The sequence below is a fragment of the Macaca thibetana genome, chromosome X (assembly GCF_024542745.1).
Source record: "Macaca thibetana thibetana isolate TM-01 chromosome X, ASM2454274v1, whole genome shotgun sequence".
NCBI classification, from domain to species: Eukaryota; Metazoa; Chordata; class Mammalia; order Primates; family Cercopithecidae; genus Macaca; species Macaca thibetana.
In genome coordinates, this window is record NC_065598.1 from 129,401,617 (window position 1) to 129,419,197 (window position 17,581).

At 38.1% G+C, this 17,581-nt stretch overlaps 2 protein-coding genes across 4 annotated transcripts in view; both read left to right on the forward strand.

The window, feature by feature from the left end:
- Positions 1–17,581, forward strand: part of HPRT1 (hypoxanthine phosphoribosyltransferase 1) — a 1,139,661-nt gene that overhangs the window by 1,019,657 nt on the left and 102,423 nt on the right. The gene's annotated exons all lie outside the window — the stretch shown is intronic.
- PHF6 (PHD finger protein 6) overlaps positions 1–17,581 on the forward strand; it is a 55,822-nt gene that overhangs the window by 9,221 nt on the left and 29,020 nt on the right. For all 3 annotated transcript variants that reach the window (XM_050777325.1, XM_050777323.1, XM_050777324.1), the window contains exons 4-5: positions 10,282–10,415; positions 10,699–10,742. In XM_050777325.1, the coding sequence (XP_050633282.1) occupies positions 10,282–10,415; positions 10,699–10,742 (178 nt within the window). The remainder of the gene's footprint in view (positions 1–10,281; positions 10,416–10,698; positions 10,743–17,581) is intronic.

The window sequence follows — 17,581 nt, forward strand, 5'->3', positions numbered from 1 at the left end:
AGGATTGGCTGACACATGTAATCCCAGTGCTTTGGGAGGCCGACTGGGAGGATTGCTTGAGGCCAGGAGTTGAAGACCAGCCTGGACAACAAAGCGAGACCCCTATCTCTACAAAAAAATATAAAAATTTTGAAATGTGGTGTGTTCCTGTAGACCTAGCTACTCAAGAGGCTGAGGTGGGAGGATTGCATAAGCTCAGGAGTTCAAGGCTCTGGTGAGCGAGCTATGATTGTGCCACTATATCCATCTAGCCTAGGTGATAGAGTGAGGTCCTCTCTTTAAAAAAAAAAAAAAAAAAAAAGAAAAATTTGCCCTGTTCTTAAATATATCAAAAAATTGTGATTCTACCCAAGTAACCTGAAACAAGACCAGTAATATATAACACTCCTCAGAGTTGAGAAATTCATCCTTCTGTATAAATTAAGTATTTCTCTTAATTTAAAGCCATTTTAGATCTGTCTCCTTCCATTAAATAAATATTTGGGTTTTTTTTTTTCCTTATTAAAAAACCCTTTATATACTTGATGACTGTCCTCAGGTCACTCCTAAACGTTCCCTGTTTTCAAACTAAATTTTACTCATGTCTTATGAAATCCTCTGAACAGTTTTCCTGCTTTTTCTAGTAGTAGAAATAGCTAACATTTGTTAGACACTTAACGTGTGCTAGGGACTGGGCTAAGTTTTTAAATTATATGATCCTTTTTAATGCTTATAATCATGTTGTGAGATAGGGAAGTATTCTCATCTTACATGTGAGGAAATTGAGGCTCAGATGAGTTAAGTAACCTGACTGTAGCTAGTAAGTGGCAGAGCTGGGATTTGAATCCAGGGTCAGTTGACTCCCAAGCCAGAACTCCTAATCACCAGGTTACGCTAGACTGTCTTTTAAGCTACACTCCAAAATCGCATTTAAAGAAACAATGATTACAGCTTAGCAGTTTTCTAATAAAGATGGAAATAGTACTGAATTTAGGACATAATCAGACTCCCATTAATATGTTCTATTAAGTAGTAATATCTTGTTAATTTTTAGGACAAAAACCCTATACACATCCTATGTAAGAATATTGTGATATTACCCTCCACATATATTTGTAGCCTCTGAAAATAAAAAGACGATTTCCACATAGTCTTCACTTTGTTATTTATTCAGTACCAGTGTAGTACTTAGCATTTTAAAGAACAGGGTGTCTTCTGTCTGGGAGGAGTCTTACCTGTTGAGATAGTTCAGACTGCTTCCTAGAGCTGGTAAGATTTAAAAAATGGAATGAGTCTAGGAAATATTAATAGGTTAGCCATACCAGAATAGGTCTTTGAGACCCATCCCAGTTGAGTAAGGTGGGATGATTGCAGGGGCTTCCAGCATTAGAGAGGAATTTCAACTCAGATAGGAAGGGATGGGGAAGGGTAAAAGCAGGATTTTTCAGGAGACAGGTGATACACAATAGTCACTGTGAAGAATGAAGTATAATGATGGCAGCATATTTGTCTACTCTACATAGATGTTCTGCAGGTATGTTAAACTCAACCTGTCTAAACCAGTTCATCACCCGCCCCTCCCCAAACCTGATTCTCTTTCTGAATCCTTTACCATCAACTCTTCCTTCTTCCATATCAGTCATGTCAGTCCTATTTGTGGGATGTCTGCCTTTTCTTTCTTAATGCCACCCTATGTCCAGTCTTGCTCCTCCCACCCTTCCAGCATACTACTGATAGTTACCTGATCTCTGCTTTTAAAAGCTAATGCCACTCCCTAACTGGAAACCTTTCATGATTTCTTACTGCATACAATACAATGTCCAGAGGCCTCAGCCTGCCATTCAGAAGTCTTGTCTTAACCCACTTTTTCCATCCTTATCTCATTCTCTCTCCTCTGGGTTTTCCAGGCATCCTGTCTCTGACCCCATTGCGGTGCACATACTGATTTTCACCTCTGCTTGCGGCTCTTTTTTCCTCCTAGCTGCCTCTTAAAAGTTCTATCACTTTTTGAGATCCAGCTCAAGCTTCACACTTTGTTTCTGTCATATAGCATAACACAGTATGCATTGTATTTGATACACATGTGCAAGCCTTTCTTCTCCACTGTATTGTTGACTCTGTGAGAGTAAGACTGTATTCTCTTTGCCCAGCCTAGCATGACATGGGGATAATGCATAGAAAACTCTTCATATGGTGCTTGATGTCTTCTTTGTGCTCAATAGTGTTCTAATAAATAAGTGGGCACTCATTGTTGGTGGACTTTGAAGATAGAAAGGGCTTCAGCTGGATAATAGTGTGAAGCCTTAATAACAGGCTAGGTATAAATTGACTAGGGAAGTCATGGTGTAGCACAAAATTCCTCTGTTTTGGTTAATTAGTGTTTTAGTGTTGTTTGCAACTTGAGCGGTTTGAAAAGGGAGGAGAGTAATTTAGAGGGAAAAATCAGGTTGGTTATTTTTTTCCAGAGAGTATAGAGAGCTGTGTGTGCCTCAAACATGAGAGTTTTCATGTTTTTTCAGCCTTCGCTCCCTCAGTATAGTTTTGTGTTTATTGTTTCCTTGGGTATTAGTCAAGTTCCCATACAATATAGAGTTTAGAATTTACCTGTTTATCAAATACTTGAGTGCCCACTTTCTACCAGCACAATGCTAGGTACTTTGAATGTAAACATGAATAAATATGGTTTAGCCTTAGAAGTATGTAAAGAATGACACAGGAGAGCTGGGAAAGAGGATCACAATTAATTATGAGAAGTCAGAAGACTCCATAGAAAATGAGAGTTGAAATGTGTTCCTCCAGGAGAGGGAAGCTATGGAAGTCAAAGATGAAGAGTTTCAAGGAGGAGGAAGTGGTCAAAAAATATTAAGTAAGTATTAAATGCCAGTGCTATTTATAGTAGATTGTGTGATTTACTTAGCATTCAGTAGGGGCAAAATGGAATACCCACATTGTATAGAATGCTGCCACTTTGCTTTCTGCAATCACAGAAGCTGAAGATTCTAGATGACTCTTGGTGCTACTAAATCCTTAGAGCAGTGGTAGCTAACCAACTCTACTAAATCAGAAAAGGGGCAGGGGTGAGGGTTGGGTTGTGCTGCAGACAGGTATCTTTTGAAAAAGATTCCCAGATTTTTTTTTTTTTTTTTTTTAGACGGAGTCTCACTCTGTCGCCAGGGTGGAGTGCAGTTGTGTGATCTTGGCTTACTGCAACCTCCATCTCCCTGGTTCAAGCGATTCTCCTGCCTCAGCCTCCTGAGTAACTGGGATTACAGGCACGCACCAGCACGCCCAGCTAATTTTTGTATTTTTAGTAGAGATGGGGTTGGGGGTTTCACCATGTTGGCCAGGATGGTCTCGATTTCCTGACCTCGTGATCCGCCCGCCTTGGCCTCCCAAAGTGCTGGGATTACAGGCGTGAGCCACCATGCCCGGCCTCCCAGGTGATTTTTGATGAACAATGCTGGTTATGGACCATTGCCTTGGGTCAGGGGTTGGCAAACTTTCTGTAAAGGACCAGACAATATTTAAGGTTTCGCAAGCTATGTAGTCTCAGTTGAAATCACAGACAATACACAAAGAAATGAGCGTGGCCGTGTTTTAATTAAACTTTTTATTTACAAAAAACAAAGTTTTTTGTAAATAAAAATATTTTTACTTTAATTGTAAAAAAATGTAAATAAAAATATTTACAAATAAAGTTTGTAAATCCCATGGATTAGGCCCACAGGTTGCCTTCTGTAGGGAGGAAAAGAGGTAAATTTTCTTCCTGAAGATTTGTTCAGTGGCCTCATTGTCATCTGTGTACCTTAGTGTACATGCATTGTGAATATATTCATATAAATGTGAATTTTTTTAAAAGCTCCAATTATGGCATGCAGATTAATTTTAATGTATGCAGATATTTTACCAGTCATTTATATTAAAATGAACTTTGCTTTACTTTTGAGGTGATAAAGAGAATGAATGTAAGGTCAAAGAGAAACTTGGAAGTGTAGTGGTGGAGAAAATTGCGTCTTTGGCTATTACTGAATAAATTTTTTTTAATACACAATTTTTTTATTTGCCTCCATTTAATACTTTTTGGCAATTGGGAATACTGTCAAGTAATTTCATTAGAAAATCCTCATTTATTTTTGCTAATGGAGGAGATCCAAAACCAATAATATAAACAAAACATATTCTTGGTTTTGGGGGCTATCTCGGTACTTATTTGAGCATAGATGTGGACGAGGTGTTCTTCACAGACTAAATATAGCAAGCGGCAGAGCAGTTTAGAGTACCCTCAGCTGGAAAAACCCATACCCGAGAAAAGCTTGGACATAAAAATCTGAGCTCAGAAAATGTCTGTCTGAATCTTTCAATACACAAAAAGAAACTTCAGAAACTCCAATAAGAGAATTTATATTCCTCGTCGGTCATGATGCAGAAAGTTGGGTAGAGTTGGAGTGTGTTATTCTGAGCAAGGTCAGGAGATGAGGTTAAGGCTTAGTTCATTTCCCTCCCATTTCCAAGACATCTGAAATAACCTATTCAGTAACTGCTTAGATTTAGCCTGTTAAATCTAGTAAAAATTTAACGAGTACTTTTCAGTGGCCCTATTTTTTAGAAGTACCTGGAATTTAAGGTCCTAATCTGTTTTTCAAGCAACTTGTCACTTTTCAATGACTGACAGCTTTCAGATTTCACTGTTGTTTTCTGGCTTTCCATTTAAACCTTAAAAGTAGTGTTAAGTTTGTGTTTTTATGAGACCTCCTTCAAAATGCTGTTTTTAACAAATAGTAACTAAAGGATCATACAAACAGTTTTAAGTTCATATTCCACCCTCCCATGAAGTGGCACTTTTTAAAGAATTTTTAACACATAAATTTAACAAATAAAAACTAAAACAGCAGTTAACCAGATAATTCAGAGCCATTCTGTTGTCTAGTTATTTGGATATGTGAGGTATTACTATAAATAAAGCAATGAAGCTGGAGTTAAGGAGCATTTTTGGGTGCATCTCTGAAAACTTGCCCCAACTGTACTGTCACTTTCTAGTATTTATTGGGGGTAATATTATCTGTTATTAAAAACAAAACCAAAAGTCAAGCACCTGCGTAAGGTAAGCTGCTCTCACTTTGTTTTTGGCTCATATCTCCTGTGAAAATATCCTCGGTACAGTGTTCCCTACTCCAAGAGCTTTTGGCATTTTTTTTTTCTTTGCCTACAGGCTCAAGAACGTGACCTCTTTTTGTACCCTCCTTTGCCTTGTCTGTGTATTCGTAGCAGTTTTCTTGGAGCAGATTTCTTGAGAACAGTTGACTGCTTGGCTGTGAGAATGTTTGTCTATACACTGGTAGTCAGTTACTGACAGACATATTATAGGGCGATGAAGCTGGACAAATCTAAGTTGCAGGCAGCCTTTCCTCCCTCAGTTCCCTATGGCTCTGTCTGACCATTAGGTTCCAGCTTTTCCCCAAGAGCCTATGGTAGAAGTTGACAATCTCATTTTCATTTTACTCCCCTATAGTTACTGAGAAAGCAGTATTTTGCCTTGTGCTCTTTAAGACTTCTTTTTGCAAACTGAATTTCAGTCCTGTCCTGGTTAAGTTGACTGAGGAGCAGGTATGTCCCAGCCTCTGGCTCCTACCCGACATTAGCTAAGTCTCAGTCCATTTAGTTCCTTGTGTCTCCTCTCATGCGTGACTTAGTTCCTCTTTCGTCAGTGGGTCAGCTCCTTGAGACTCTGCTTATGTTGCACAATTTAACCTTAAGTTAGTGTAGCTTATAGAGATGCCGTGCAAATATCTGTAATAAGACAGGGCCTCTTTTTCCAGTATCCCTAATTTGAAGCTGTTAATTAATTACTAAGGTTTGCTAGGTCGACTAGGTAGCAAACTGAATAGGAGAGTAAAAGAAAAATCATTGTTAATGAAGAAATTTTCACCTCTATCTAAATCAAGAACTTGAAATCAGGATACAAGCAGGATAAGCTGAGAATTAACATGTATGCCTATGATGGGGGCAGGAAATTAGCCCTCAACAGAATGTTTGATACACGGAGCAGGCCTTTTTTGGGGGGATTGGGGGAGAGAGCTTCCATTGTTCTTGAAAAACACGTTTCTGTCAGGTTAACTTTCATTTTCCCACGTTTAAGGAAACCATGGATACTGTGTAAGCATGATGGTACATGGCAGTTGACAGTCATTTTGCTGAAGCCCCAGTAGGGACTGTGGTAGATTGGAGAGCAAATGTTTTGTGTAAAGGGAGATACTGGAGCCATTATTAGGGTATAACCAACCAGGTGCCTTGTGGTAGAGGGGTCCCCATTTTCCAGTTATTTCACATTTTTCTAGGGAACACCTCTGTTTTATTTTTATTTCCTGTAACATTTTTTAAACTGGACTAGCCACCTATCTGGTTTCTCAGCTCCTTTAATTTTTCTTTTTATCTCATCTTAGTTCTCAACCTTGTTTCTAGTGGGGCTAATCTTTTCTCTGAAACATTCTTGCCGCTGTTGATTCTGTGCTCCTCCAACTGGATTGATCTCCCCAATTTCACCATTCCCAGTCCTAGATCAGAATGTTTAAATATTTTTAGAAGTAGCTGAAGATAATTATGTTAAATCTGCAGGTATTAGAAACATGAATGAGAAAAAATATGCCGTAAGATTAAAATCTTCAATAATAGAGTATGTTTGCAGTGACATACTTACTGAGCACTACTTTGTAAGGCACAGTGTTAGTCTTCAAAAATAAATTCTGTCTAGAATGAATTGATTGATAAAATTTATGTATTTATAAAGATAATTAGCCATATAATGGAGTAAAATGGTAAGCGCCAAAATGAACAGTTTATATATATATGTATCTGTTAAGTCCCATAGGAGTTTAGAGAAAAAGGATTGTTTTAGAGGTTGGAATATAGCATGGTAGACTAAGATAAGTTTCCCTTTTTGTATTCATAGGTAAGCAAGCAAATGTAAACATTGTATTTTGGTTATATTATGGATAATTTTTGCTATTTTGTTAGCACCTTGCCGGAAATTCGACTGCTTATATGTGAATGCTGCATAAAATAGGTCTTGTGAATTCTAAGTTAGCAAAATTCCAACTCCTAACCTTGTAAAGAAGTTTCCACTCTGAAAATATTTTTTATTGATATGTCTTCCTCTTTCTTCTCTTTCTTGAGTGAAACTGACTATAAAAGTAAAGTAAGCTTTAAAAAAATTACCTGTCTTGAGTTGCTATAGTTAACTGGTTATTTGCAAAATGCATTTGTTTCACCATAGCAGCTTAAAACCAGTTACTTTGGGCAGATTTAAATTTATAACCAGCCAAAAACTATTTTGGTATATTTTGGGTTTTTGGTTCCCATCTTATTCTCACCAGACTGAGAGATGGGTATTGAAAGCATTTACTAGAGTTTTCCTAATTTGTTTTTTAAATAATATTTTTGCATATGAAAGTACTTTTGCCCATTGTAGAAAAATCAAAATACAGGGCATTATAAAGAAAACCAGCCACCCAGAGATAGCCACTTAGCATTTTGCTGTTTTTACTTCTACCTGTTTTAAAGAATCTATGTTATAAACATAGTTGGGTTCATAATTCACATAGTTTTGTATTCTGCCTCATTTTTTTAACTTAACATGACACATAGATCTTCCTGTGCCATTCCAATTTATTTGAAAAGAATGGCTGTAGAACATTTTCTCGTGTGTATAATTTATTTAAACATTTTTCTTTTTCTTTTTCTTTTCTTTCTTTCTTTTTTTTTTTTTTTTTTTTTTTTTTTTTTTTTTTTTTGAGATGGACTTTCACTCTTTTTGCCCAGGCTGGAGTGCAGTGGTGCAATCTCGGCTCACCACAACCTTCGCCTTCTGGGTTCAACTGATTCTCCTGCCTCAGCCTCCCGAGTAGCTGGGATTACAGGCATGCACCACCACACCCGGCTAATTTTGTATTTTTAGTTGAGACGGGGTTTCTCCGTGTTGGTCAGGCTGGTCTCGAACTCCCAACTTCAGGTGATGTGCCTGCCTTAGCCTCCCAAAGTGCTGGGATTACAGGCATGAGCCACTGCGCCCGACCCTAAACGTTTTTCAGTTGTTGATAGGTGGTTTTACATTTTAGACTGTTCTAAATAATTCTACAATGAATGTGCTTGTGCATTAATTGCTTGAGTCTGATTAATTTTTAGACTAGATTTATAGAGTAAAATTACTGGCTTAGAGAATACAAATTTTAAAAAAAACCTTGTTAAATCAGGCAAATTGCATTCTAGAGAGTATGTACCAATTTCCAGCTGTATACAAGAGTGCCCATCTTAACTGTATCTTGTCAATGTTGAGCTCAATATGCACCTCTCTTTTCAGTTTTGCTTGCTAATTGAATTTAATAATTTTTTTTCAAAATGTACCCATCTAAACCTGTTTTAGATGTAAGTTTCAAGATAAACTACTTTCCCTAAAGTTCTTAGTGAAGTGGGATAGTGTTTGATGCTTTAAAAAAATAGATTGCAAAATAGCATGTGTAGAATTACGTTTCACGTAAGCATTGTAATACCGTGAGGCATCTCTGCTTGGTGAGTATGAGTGATTTAAAAATTTTCTTTGTGCTCTTTTGTGTTTTCTAAAATTTCTTTAATATAATAGAACTTTGTAATTAAGCAACAGTTCAAATGCTCTACCTCCTTAAGAATTTATAAGCCATGCAAAAGCTTTGCCTTCTTGATAATTTGGCATAGTATTTCTTTTTACAGTAATACTTTGAAGTTTCTATATTTATTTAAGGAAGAAAGGGGTATTTCTTGTATCAATAGTGGGCACTGACCCTCATGTTTTCTGGGAAACAGCTGTAGCAAGACTGTTTCTGTTTCTGACTTATATGTGAATATTTTCAAAATGATAGCTTGAATGAGAGTGTGAGTGTTTGACTTGCTTAGAGAAATGTAAGAAATTTTATTGGAATTTATATTAGCCTCTTGATACACCAATATTGCTTAGAGGCCGAGTAATCCAAAAGTTAGGAATGCTAAGTGTTCTTCATGTTCAAATTAATAAAAAGAGGGATGAGAACACTTTAGAACAAGATGTCCAGCAACCAAGTAACAAATGAACAGTTTTTTAGATTTAGCTTGTTGTGAATCTATTTGGGCATGTCATCTACAGTTAAATGGCCTCATTATAAATGTTCACTTGGTACAGTACATTATGATATGTTAATCAAAACCACTGAAAGTCATTGTTACATAACTTTTTAAAGATAACTTTTTTCCTAAATGTAGAGTATGAGCTAGTTAATCAATATGAATTATCCATTAAATTCAAAAGGTAAGGTATAATAAAATACATTGAAAGCATCTGTTATATGTTTACCTGAATTCGTAATGCAAGAGGTAAGTGACATAGATTAAACTGAAGTACCGTGCATATTTTCACAATATAATCAACTTGACATCATAAAATAGTCTCAGAGCTCAAGGTATTAAAAACACTACCTAATTCTTTTATCCTCTCTCCTTCCCTCACTTTAAATGGATTTTACCAGGTTTTCAAATAGTAAGTTATGTGAGATTTTTTTCCCACAGAGTCTCATTAATTAAGTGGAATTTCTTTTTTTTTTTTTTTTTTTTTTTTTTTTAAGACGGAGTCTCGCTCTGTTGCCCAGGCTGGAGTATAGTGGCGCGATCTTGGCTCACTGCAACCTCCACCTCCTAGGTTCAAGCAGTTCTGCTTCAGCCTCCCAAGTAGCTGGGGTTACAGACGTGCGCTACCACGCCCAGTTAATTTTTTTGTATTTTTAGTAGAGTTGGGGTTTCACCATATTGGCCAGGCTGGTCTTGAACTCCTGACCTTGTGATCCGCCCGCCTCTGCCTCCTAAAGTGCTGGGGTTACAGGCATGAGCCACCATGCCTAGCAATTAAGTGGAAATTTTAAGAGAAACATTTTTTTCTGGTATGAGACATTTTCTCCAGTTACTTATACCCAGGAAGATCTGGATTGCATAAAAAGTTCTCTTTTATAATGTTACATACAGCTCACATTCCTGAATTACAGTATTTCAAATTTTCTCTTGACCATAATGAAATAATAGACATTAATAGTATTCTGTTAATTTTGTCAGTGTTTAACGTGGGAACAAAATACCCCAGAAGAATTTTATTCTGGTTATTCTAAGGAGAGAAAACAAGAAAAATAGCATTAATTACAAAAGTTTTCAATAACCAATTTGTTTCCTTGACAGAAATTGATATGCCTCTAATCTGATATACAGCCTTAGAAAGTCACATACTAATAATAATATTTTGTCGTTTTGCCTTAGATGTGTTCTTTGTGCCATTGTCCTGGAGCAACAATTGGTTGTGATGTGAAAACATGTCACAGGACATACCACTACCACTGTGCATTGCATGATAAAGCTCAAATACGAGAGAAACCTTCACAAGGAATTTACATGTAATTATTTAACTTCTCTTTAAGTTTTTTTTTTTTTTTTTTAACAATTATACTTTCTTTGGGCTTTTGTAAAAATTTTTCCCATTTCAAAGCATTTCATCGTCATCATAAAGGGTGTTTTTGATAAGAAATTTAATACTTAGAGAAATAGTACAGAAAGTTTAATAATATTTTTTGAATCCAGCTAGTGAATGGGGGTGAAGTGTACTGCTCATTTTCTTAACTTGAAAAGTGAGTTTAATTTAGTTTGCTTACTAATTTTTGATTTCTTCATTTTTTATAGGGTCTATTGCCGAAAACACAAGAAAACTGCACATAACTCCGAAGGTACATCATTTAGCCACGTTTCAGCCACTTTTCAGTTTCAAGAAGAAATTTGAGTACAAATTAGTGAATTGTACTATATCAATTTTAACCATAAGATATATCTCAACATTCAGTACATTTAGAAGAATTGAGAAAAGTATTAGGATAAACTAATGTGCATAGTAAAAAGATCTGAACTTTTTTTTTTTTCTGAAACGAAGTCTTGCTCTGTCACCCAGGCTGGAGTGCAGTGGCGTGATCTCAGCTTACTGCAACCTCAGCCTTCCAGTTTCGAGCGATTCTCCTGCCTCAGCCTCCTGAGTAGCTGGGATTACAGATGCGCGCCATCATGCCAGCTTATTTTTGTATATTTAGTAGAGACAGGGTTTCACCATGTTGGCCAGGCTGCTCTTGAACTCCTGACCTCGTGATCCACCTGCCTCAGCCTCCCAAAGTGCTAGGATTACAGGCATGAGCCATCGCGCCCAGCCAAGATCTGAACTTGTAAGAAAACTTTTACCCCAAAGTCCTTGTAAAGTATATGTTGAAAATCTATCTTTAGTAAGAAATTACGCTGGTGGCTGCATGTTTCGTTTCTTTCTTTTTTGAGACGGAGTCTCACTCTGTTGCCCAGGCTGGAGTGCAGTGGTGCAATCTCGGCTCACTGCAAGCTCCGCCTCCCAGGTTCACACCATTCTCCTGCCTCAGCCTCCCGAGTAGCTGGGACGACAGGCGCCTGCCACCACGCCTGGCTAATTTTTTGTATTTTTAGTGGAGATGGGGTTTCACTGTGTTAGCCAGAATGGTCTTGATCTCCTGACCTCGTGATCCGCCCACCTCGGCCTCCCAAAGTGCTGGGATTACAGGCGTGACCCACCGCGCCTGGCCTCGTTTCTTTTCTGTTTTCTTTCTTTTTTTGAGACGGAATCTTGCTGTGTTGCCCAGAGTGCAGTGGCGCAATCTCGGATCACTGCAGCCTCTGCCTCCTGGGTTCAGGCGATTCTCCCGCCTCGGCCTCCTGAGTAGCTGGGATTACAGGCACCCACCACTACACTCTGCTAATTTTTGTATTTTTAGAAGAGACGGGATTTCGCCATGTTGGCCAGGCTGGGCTTGAACTCCTGACCTCAGGTGATCCACTCTCCTCGGCCTCCCAAAGTGCTGGAATTACAGGCATGAGCCACTGTGCCTGGTCAGCTGTGTGTTTCTTTAAGGATGCTAATTGGGATCCTTGCTACTGTCATATTATAAATGATGTGAACTTGGTAATAGTAGTACATTTTGTGATCACCAGGCTTTCTGTTAAATTTTTATTCACATTTGTAGTACTTAAAAAAAATGCGAATGTGTTAATAAGTAACCAAATTTAAAATACAAACTTTAAACATTATTTTATAGTTTGTTTCTACTTAAATTTATATAAAACCAGGTTAGTCATGTTTATATGTAGTTAGCCAAGTTGTACTTGGTCTGTAAAAAGTATGGGAAAACTCTGATACTGAGTTCTGACTTGTTTCAAACATTTTCAAACAGATGGTTTTGATACTTTTACTAGCAATATAAAATGGCTTAGATGTAATCTGCAATTGTTCTATTCCTTCATTTAGATTAGAAATCTTTAAAATTTTTGTTTGCTTTTGAGAATATGTTGCTTAGAATTATAATGGTTTGAGCACTGTTGTTTTAGGAAGTTGTTTCTTTTATAAAGATTTACCTAATTATTGGTATTCGCATGTTAAAATTGGTGGTCCTTTTTGATCTCTAGATCTTGGCTTTTGTAATACAAAACAATATTGTTTCCACTTCTGGACTTGAGATTAGTCCAGATACTTTAAAGTATTGGTTAAAAACACAGTCATTAGCAAAATCTAGTCTTTAAGGTAAACAAACTGGATAAATAATAACAATGTTTTTCGAGGTGATAAAATATGACGCAAAAAACCTTAATAATGCTTTTCTTCTGTTTTCTCCTCACTGAATTCTAGAATTGAATTGGAAAATCCTTTGTGAAAGATTGAGTATGCTTTTCCACCTTTAATTATTTCAGATTTTAACAGTACATTTATTTCATACTCTTTAAGATTATAGTGGCCCTATATGGTTTTTTCTTAATCAATTTTTAATTTTTGTGAGTACAGAGTAGGTGTATATATTTATGGGGTACATGAGATATTTTGATACAGGCATGCAATGTTAAATAAGCACATCATGGAGAATGGGGTATCCATCCCCATTTCAAACAATCCAAGTTAAGCTGAGGATTTAGACAATGTTATGCTGTATGTTAAGCTGAGGATTGAGACTATGTTATGCTGTATGTTAAGCTGAGGATTGAGACTATGTTATGCTGTATGTTAAGCTGAGGATTGAGACTCATGATCTGATGAATACAAGTATGAGCACACTGAGACAGGATATTTGAGATAATTAAGGATGATTAATATATACTGATTAATATAAACAGCTCCCATTTTATTCCCTGAATTTCTGAAGCTGATAGTACCATCTAGTGGTAGGGAGAAGTCACTGCAAACTATACAAAGGAGAATAATTTTGGCCATGTTTTAGCCCTGTGAAACTTAATAGTGAGAGATCTAAATTCATACTTTTCAAGACAACTTTTCTTTTAATGTAACTGGCAGCATTATTATAACTTCAGATTTGTGATACAATTAATTTGAATTTGGGATTCGATGTGTACGTCTGTAGAACAGTGGGCGGGGGTTTGTATCATTTTTATATATAGTGTATTTATATTCACATTGTGGACCTTGAAAGAATAATTCTATAAAGTATTAAAGCTTTATGTTTATTGATTTCTGGCTTTTATCACATTGATCTATCTCAAATTTAGTTGATTTTGAGTGCTTTGTCAGAAACAGAACTTCCAATTATTCCATTGTTCTAATGGGAAACGTATGTTCTCCTTTATGATCGTGATTTATGATGGGAGGTTATAGGATTGTATTTCAGGGACTGTCTTTTAAGAATTGTGCTGCACTAGTCTCCAGAGCAAAGAGGAATGAATATCTATGGTAATGTCTTGGTCATTTGCCATCTGTGGCTCAATACTTACTTTGCTAATACTTGATATGATAAATGCTATTAATATATCATTCAGTCTGCCATGTTAGCTTTATATAAAATGAGCTCTTTTGAAATACTAAATTTGAGAATAATTGCATAATATAGCAATTCAATTTTCCCATCACAAATAAAATATTATTGAATATTAAATACCTAAAACCTATGTCATCCGTTTTGCTTCAGAAAAAGTAGACTGTGAATTTGAAAAGCAATTTAAAATCTATATGGAGTTTTTAACTATCATTATGTCACTAGGTTATTAGAATGCCCATCCCAGGAACTATATGTATTTACCTGTTAGTGGTGATGGGCTTAGATAAGCTGCCTATAAAATCATTCCAAACATACAAGAAAGCATTTCTGGGCTGGCGCAGTGGCTCACTCCTGTAATCCCAGCACTTTGGGACGGCAAGGCTAGTGGATCACCTGAGGTCAGGAGTTCGAGACCAGCCTGGCCAACATGGTGAAACCCCGTCTCTACTAAAAATACAAAAATTAGCTGGGTGTGGTGGCGCACACCTGTAATCCCAGCAACTCAGGAGGCTGAAGCGGGAGAATTGCTTGAACCCAGGAGGCAGAGGTTGCAGTGAGCCGAGATTACGCCATTTGCACTCCAGTCTGGGTGACAGAACAAGACTCAGTCTCCAAAATAAAAGGAAAGCATTTCTGATGCAAAATATCTTCCCTATCAATGGTGACAGTTAACTGAGGACACAGTCCCTCTGGAATTATATACAAGCTGGTAAATATATTTCAGCTACTATTTGCCAGGCCTGTTAGGTAATTGGGGAGATAGGGATAAATTAGATGGGTCTCTGCCCCAAAGGGCTTGAAGTCTAATATGAGAGATGTACACTAAATAAATAGTTGCACAAGTAATAGGTTACAATTGTAATAAATCATATGAATGAGAAATTAGAGTGCCATGAGCAAATGTTTGGGGGGACCTGTGAGAAAATTTCTTTTAAATTAAGTCTTAAAAGACTAAAGAGGATTGGAGGCACATTCTATGCAGAAGGAACAGGATCTTTGAAAACTTAGACAGGAAGGAACTTGATACTTCCAAGGAATTGATAGAAAGCTATGTAAGTAAAAGATAGATCGGGGCAGGCATGGTGGTTCATGCCTGTAATCCCAGCATTTTGGGAGGCTCCAGTGAGGAGATGGCTTACAGCCAGGAGTTTAAGACCAGCCTGGACAACATAGCGAGACCCTCTCTCTACAAAAAATTTAAAAATTAACTGAGCATGGTTCTGTGCACCTGTAGTCCCAGCTACTCAGGAGGCTGAGGCAGGAGGATTACTTGAGCCCAGAATTTCAAGGCTGCAGTGAGCTACGATCACGCCACTGCACTCTAGCCTAGGCAACAGAGTGAGACTCTGTCTCTTACTCAAACAAACAAAAATGATAGGTAGAGTGGCACATGAGGTTGGGAGGAGAATACATGGGCCAGATTGGTAGGGATTTTGAATATCATCCTAAGAACAGCAAGAGATAATTGAGGGTTTTAAGCAAACAGAATGGCTTGTTGTAGGAATCCTGTTTGGTAATGATAGCAGGCTTGGACTAGAGTTGTAATTACGGGGTTGAGCAGAAGTAGACAAATTTAGGAAGAGTGTTTGAAGATAGAATTGATAGCACTTAGCAGGTGCATCCAGTATAGAGATGAGGGAAAAGAGATATTAGAGATGACTCCAAGGTTTCTGGCATATGCAAATGGGTGACTGATGTTGCCATTTGCTTAGATAACAGGAGAGGTGAAGTAAGCTTTTGGGGAAAGTTGATGACTTAAGTTTGAAAGATCAAGTTTAAGATACCTATTGGCCGGGCGCGGTGGCTCAAGCCTGTAATCCCAGCACTTTGGGAGGCCGAGACGGGTGGATCACGAGGTCAGGAGATCGAGACCATCCTGGCTAACACGGTGAAACCCCGTCTCTACTAAAAAATACAAAAAACTAGCCGGGCGAGGTGGCGGGCGCCTGTAGTCCCAGCTACTCGGGAGGCTGAGGCAGGAGAATGGCGTGAACCCGGGAGGCGGAGCTTGCAGTGAGCTGAGATCTGGCCACTGCACTCCAGCCTGGGTGACAGAGCGAGACTCCGTCTCCAAAAAAAAGAAAAAAAAGATACCTATGAGCTAGTTAAGTGGGGATATCAGAGAAGCAGATGGATTGATTATATGGTTCTTGTTCTCAGAATAGAGACCTTGGCTAGAGATAGAAATTTGCCAAGTGAGAGTATAAATAATTGCATCTTTGTGAGTGGAGTAAAAATCCCCTAAGGAGAGAGTTCAGAAGAGGAAAGGGCTTAGGACTGAGCCTTGAGGAACTTTTAACAATTAAAGGCTGGGTATAGAAGGATGGGCCTTCAAAGGGAGAGAGAAACAATGGCTAGAGAGGGAGGAGGAAAGTCAGATTAGTGTTACATCCTGGAAACCAAAGGAAGGAAGAGAGTAGTTCCTGAAGGAACCAAATGGTCAACTTGGTAGACTGTTGAAAAAGCATCCATTGGATTCAGTGACAACGGAGCCATGGGTGACCTTAGAAAATAGTTTGGGTAAAGTAATTGGGGCAAAAGCCATATTGATATGCACCTCGGCAAATGGGAAGTGAGAAATTGGAGATTTGTGACATGGCATGTTACATACATGTCAAAATTCATAGAATGTACCACACTAAGAGTACCCTAATGTAAACTGTGGACTTCAGGTAATAATGATATGCCTATATTGGTTCATCCATTGTAACAAATGTACCACTCTGGTGTAGGATGTTAAGAGTAACACAGGTAAGCCTCCTAATAAGTTTGCTTGTAAAGGGGAGGGGAATAGTTAGAAGGAAGTTAAAGGGTGGCTTTTTTCCCTTGATTAATAGACTTTATTTTTAGAACAGTTTTAGGTTCATAGCAAAATTGAGCAGAAAGTACAGAGTTCCCATATATCTCCTGTTTCCCAACCCCTAACACACACACACACACACACACACACACACACGCACACACACACACAGCCTACCCACTATTAACATCCCACACCAGACTGGGTGATATTGGCACATCATTATCACCCAAAGTCCATAGTTTAAGTTAGTGCACTCTTGGTGTGGTACATGCTATGGGTTTTGACATGTATATAATGACATGTACCTACCATTACAGTATCATACAGAATCATTTCATTGCCCTGAAAATCCCCTGTGCTCTACCTGTTCATCCCTTTTCCCTCCCAAACCTCTGGCAACCACTGATACTTTTACTGTCTCCATAGCTTTGCCTTTTCCAGGATGTCATGGTTGGAATCATACAGTGTATAGCTTTTTTCAGATTGGCCTCTTTCACTTAATTGCCTTTTATTTTTATTTATTATTTTGAGACAGAGTCTCACTCTATCACACAGGCTGGAGTCCAGTGGCTCAATCATGGCTCACTGCAGCCTCAGCCTCCCAGGCTCAAGTGATCCTCCCACCTCAGCCTCCTGAGTAGCTAGAACTACAGGCATGTGCCACCACACCTGGCTAATTTTTTTTTTTTTTTTTTTTTTGGGTAGAAATGGGGTTTTGCCACATTGCCCAGGCTGGTCTCAAACTCCTGGGTTCAAGCAGTCCTCCACCTCAGCCTTTCAAAGTGCTGGGATTACAAGTGTGAGCCACCACTCCCAGCCTTTGGCTTTTTTTTTTTAAGGAGGAGAATTAATTGATTGATAGACACTTATGAGAAAGGATGCTTTGGGCAGGAAGAGATTGAAGGTAAAGGAAAAAGGATTCAGCACACAAGCAAAA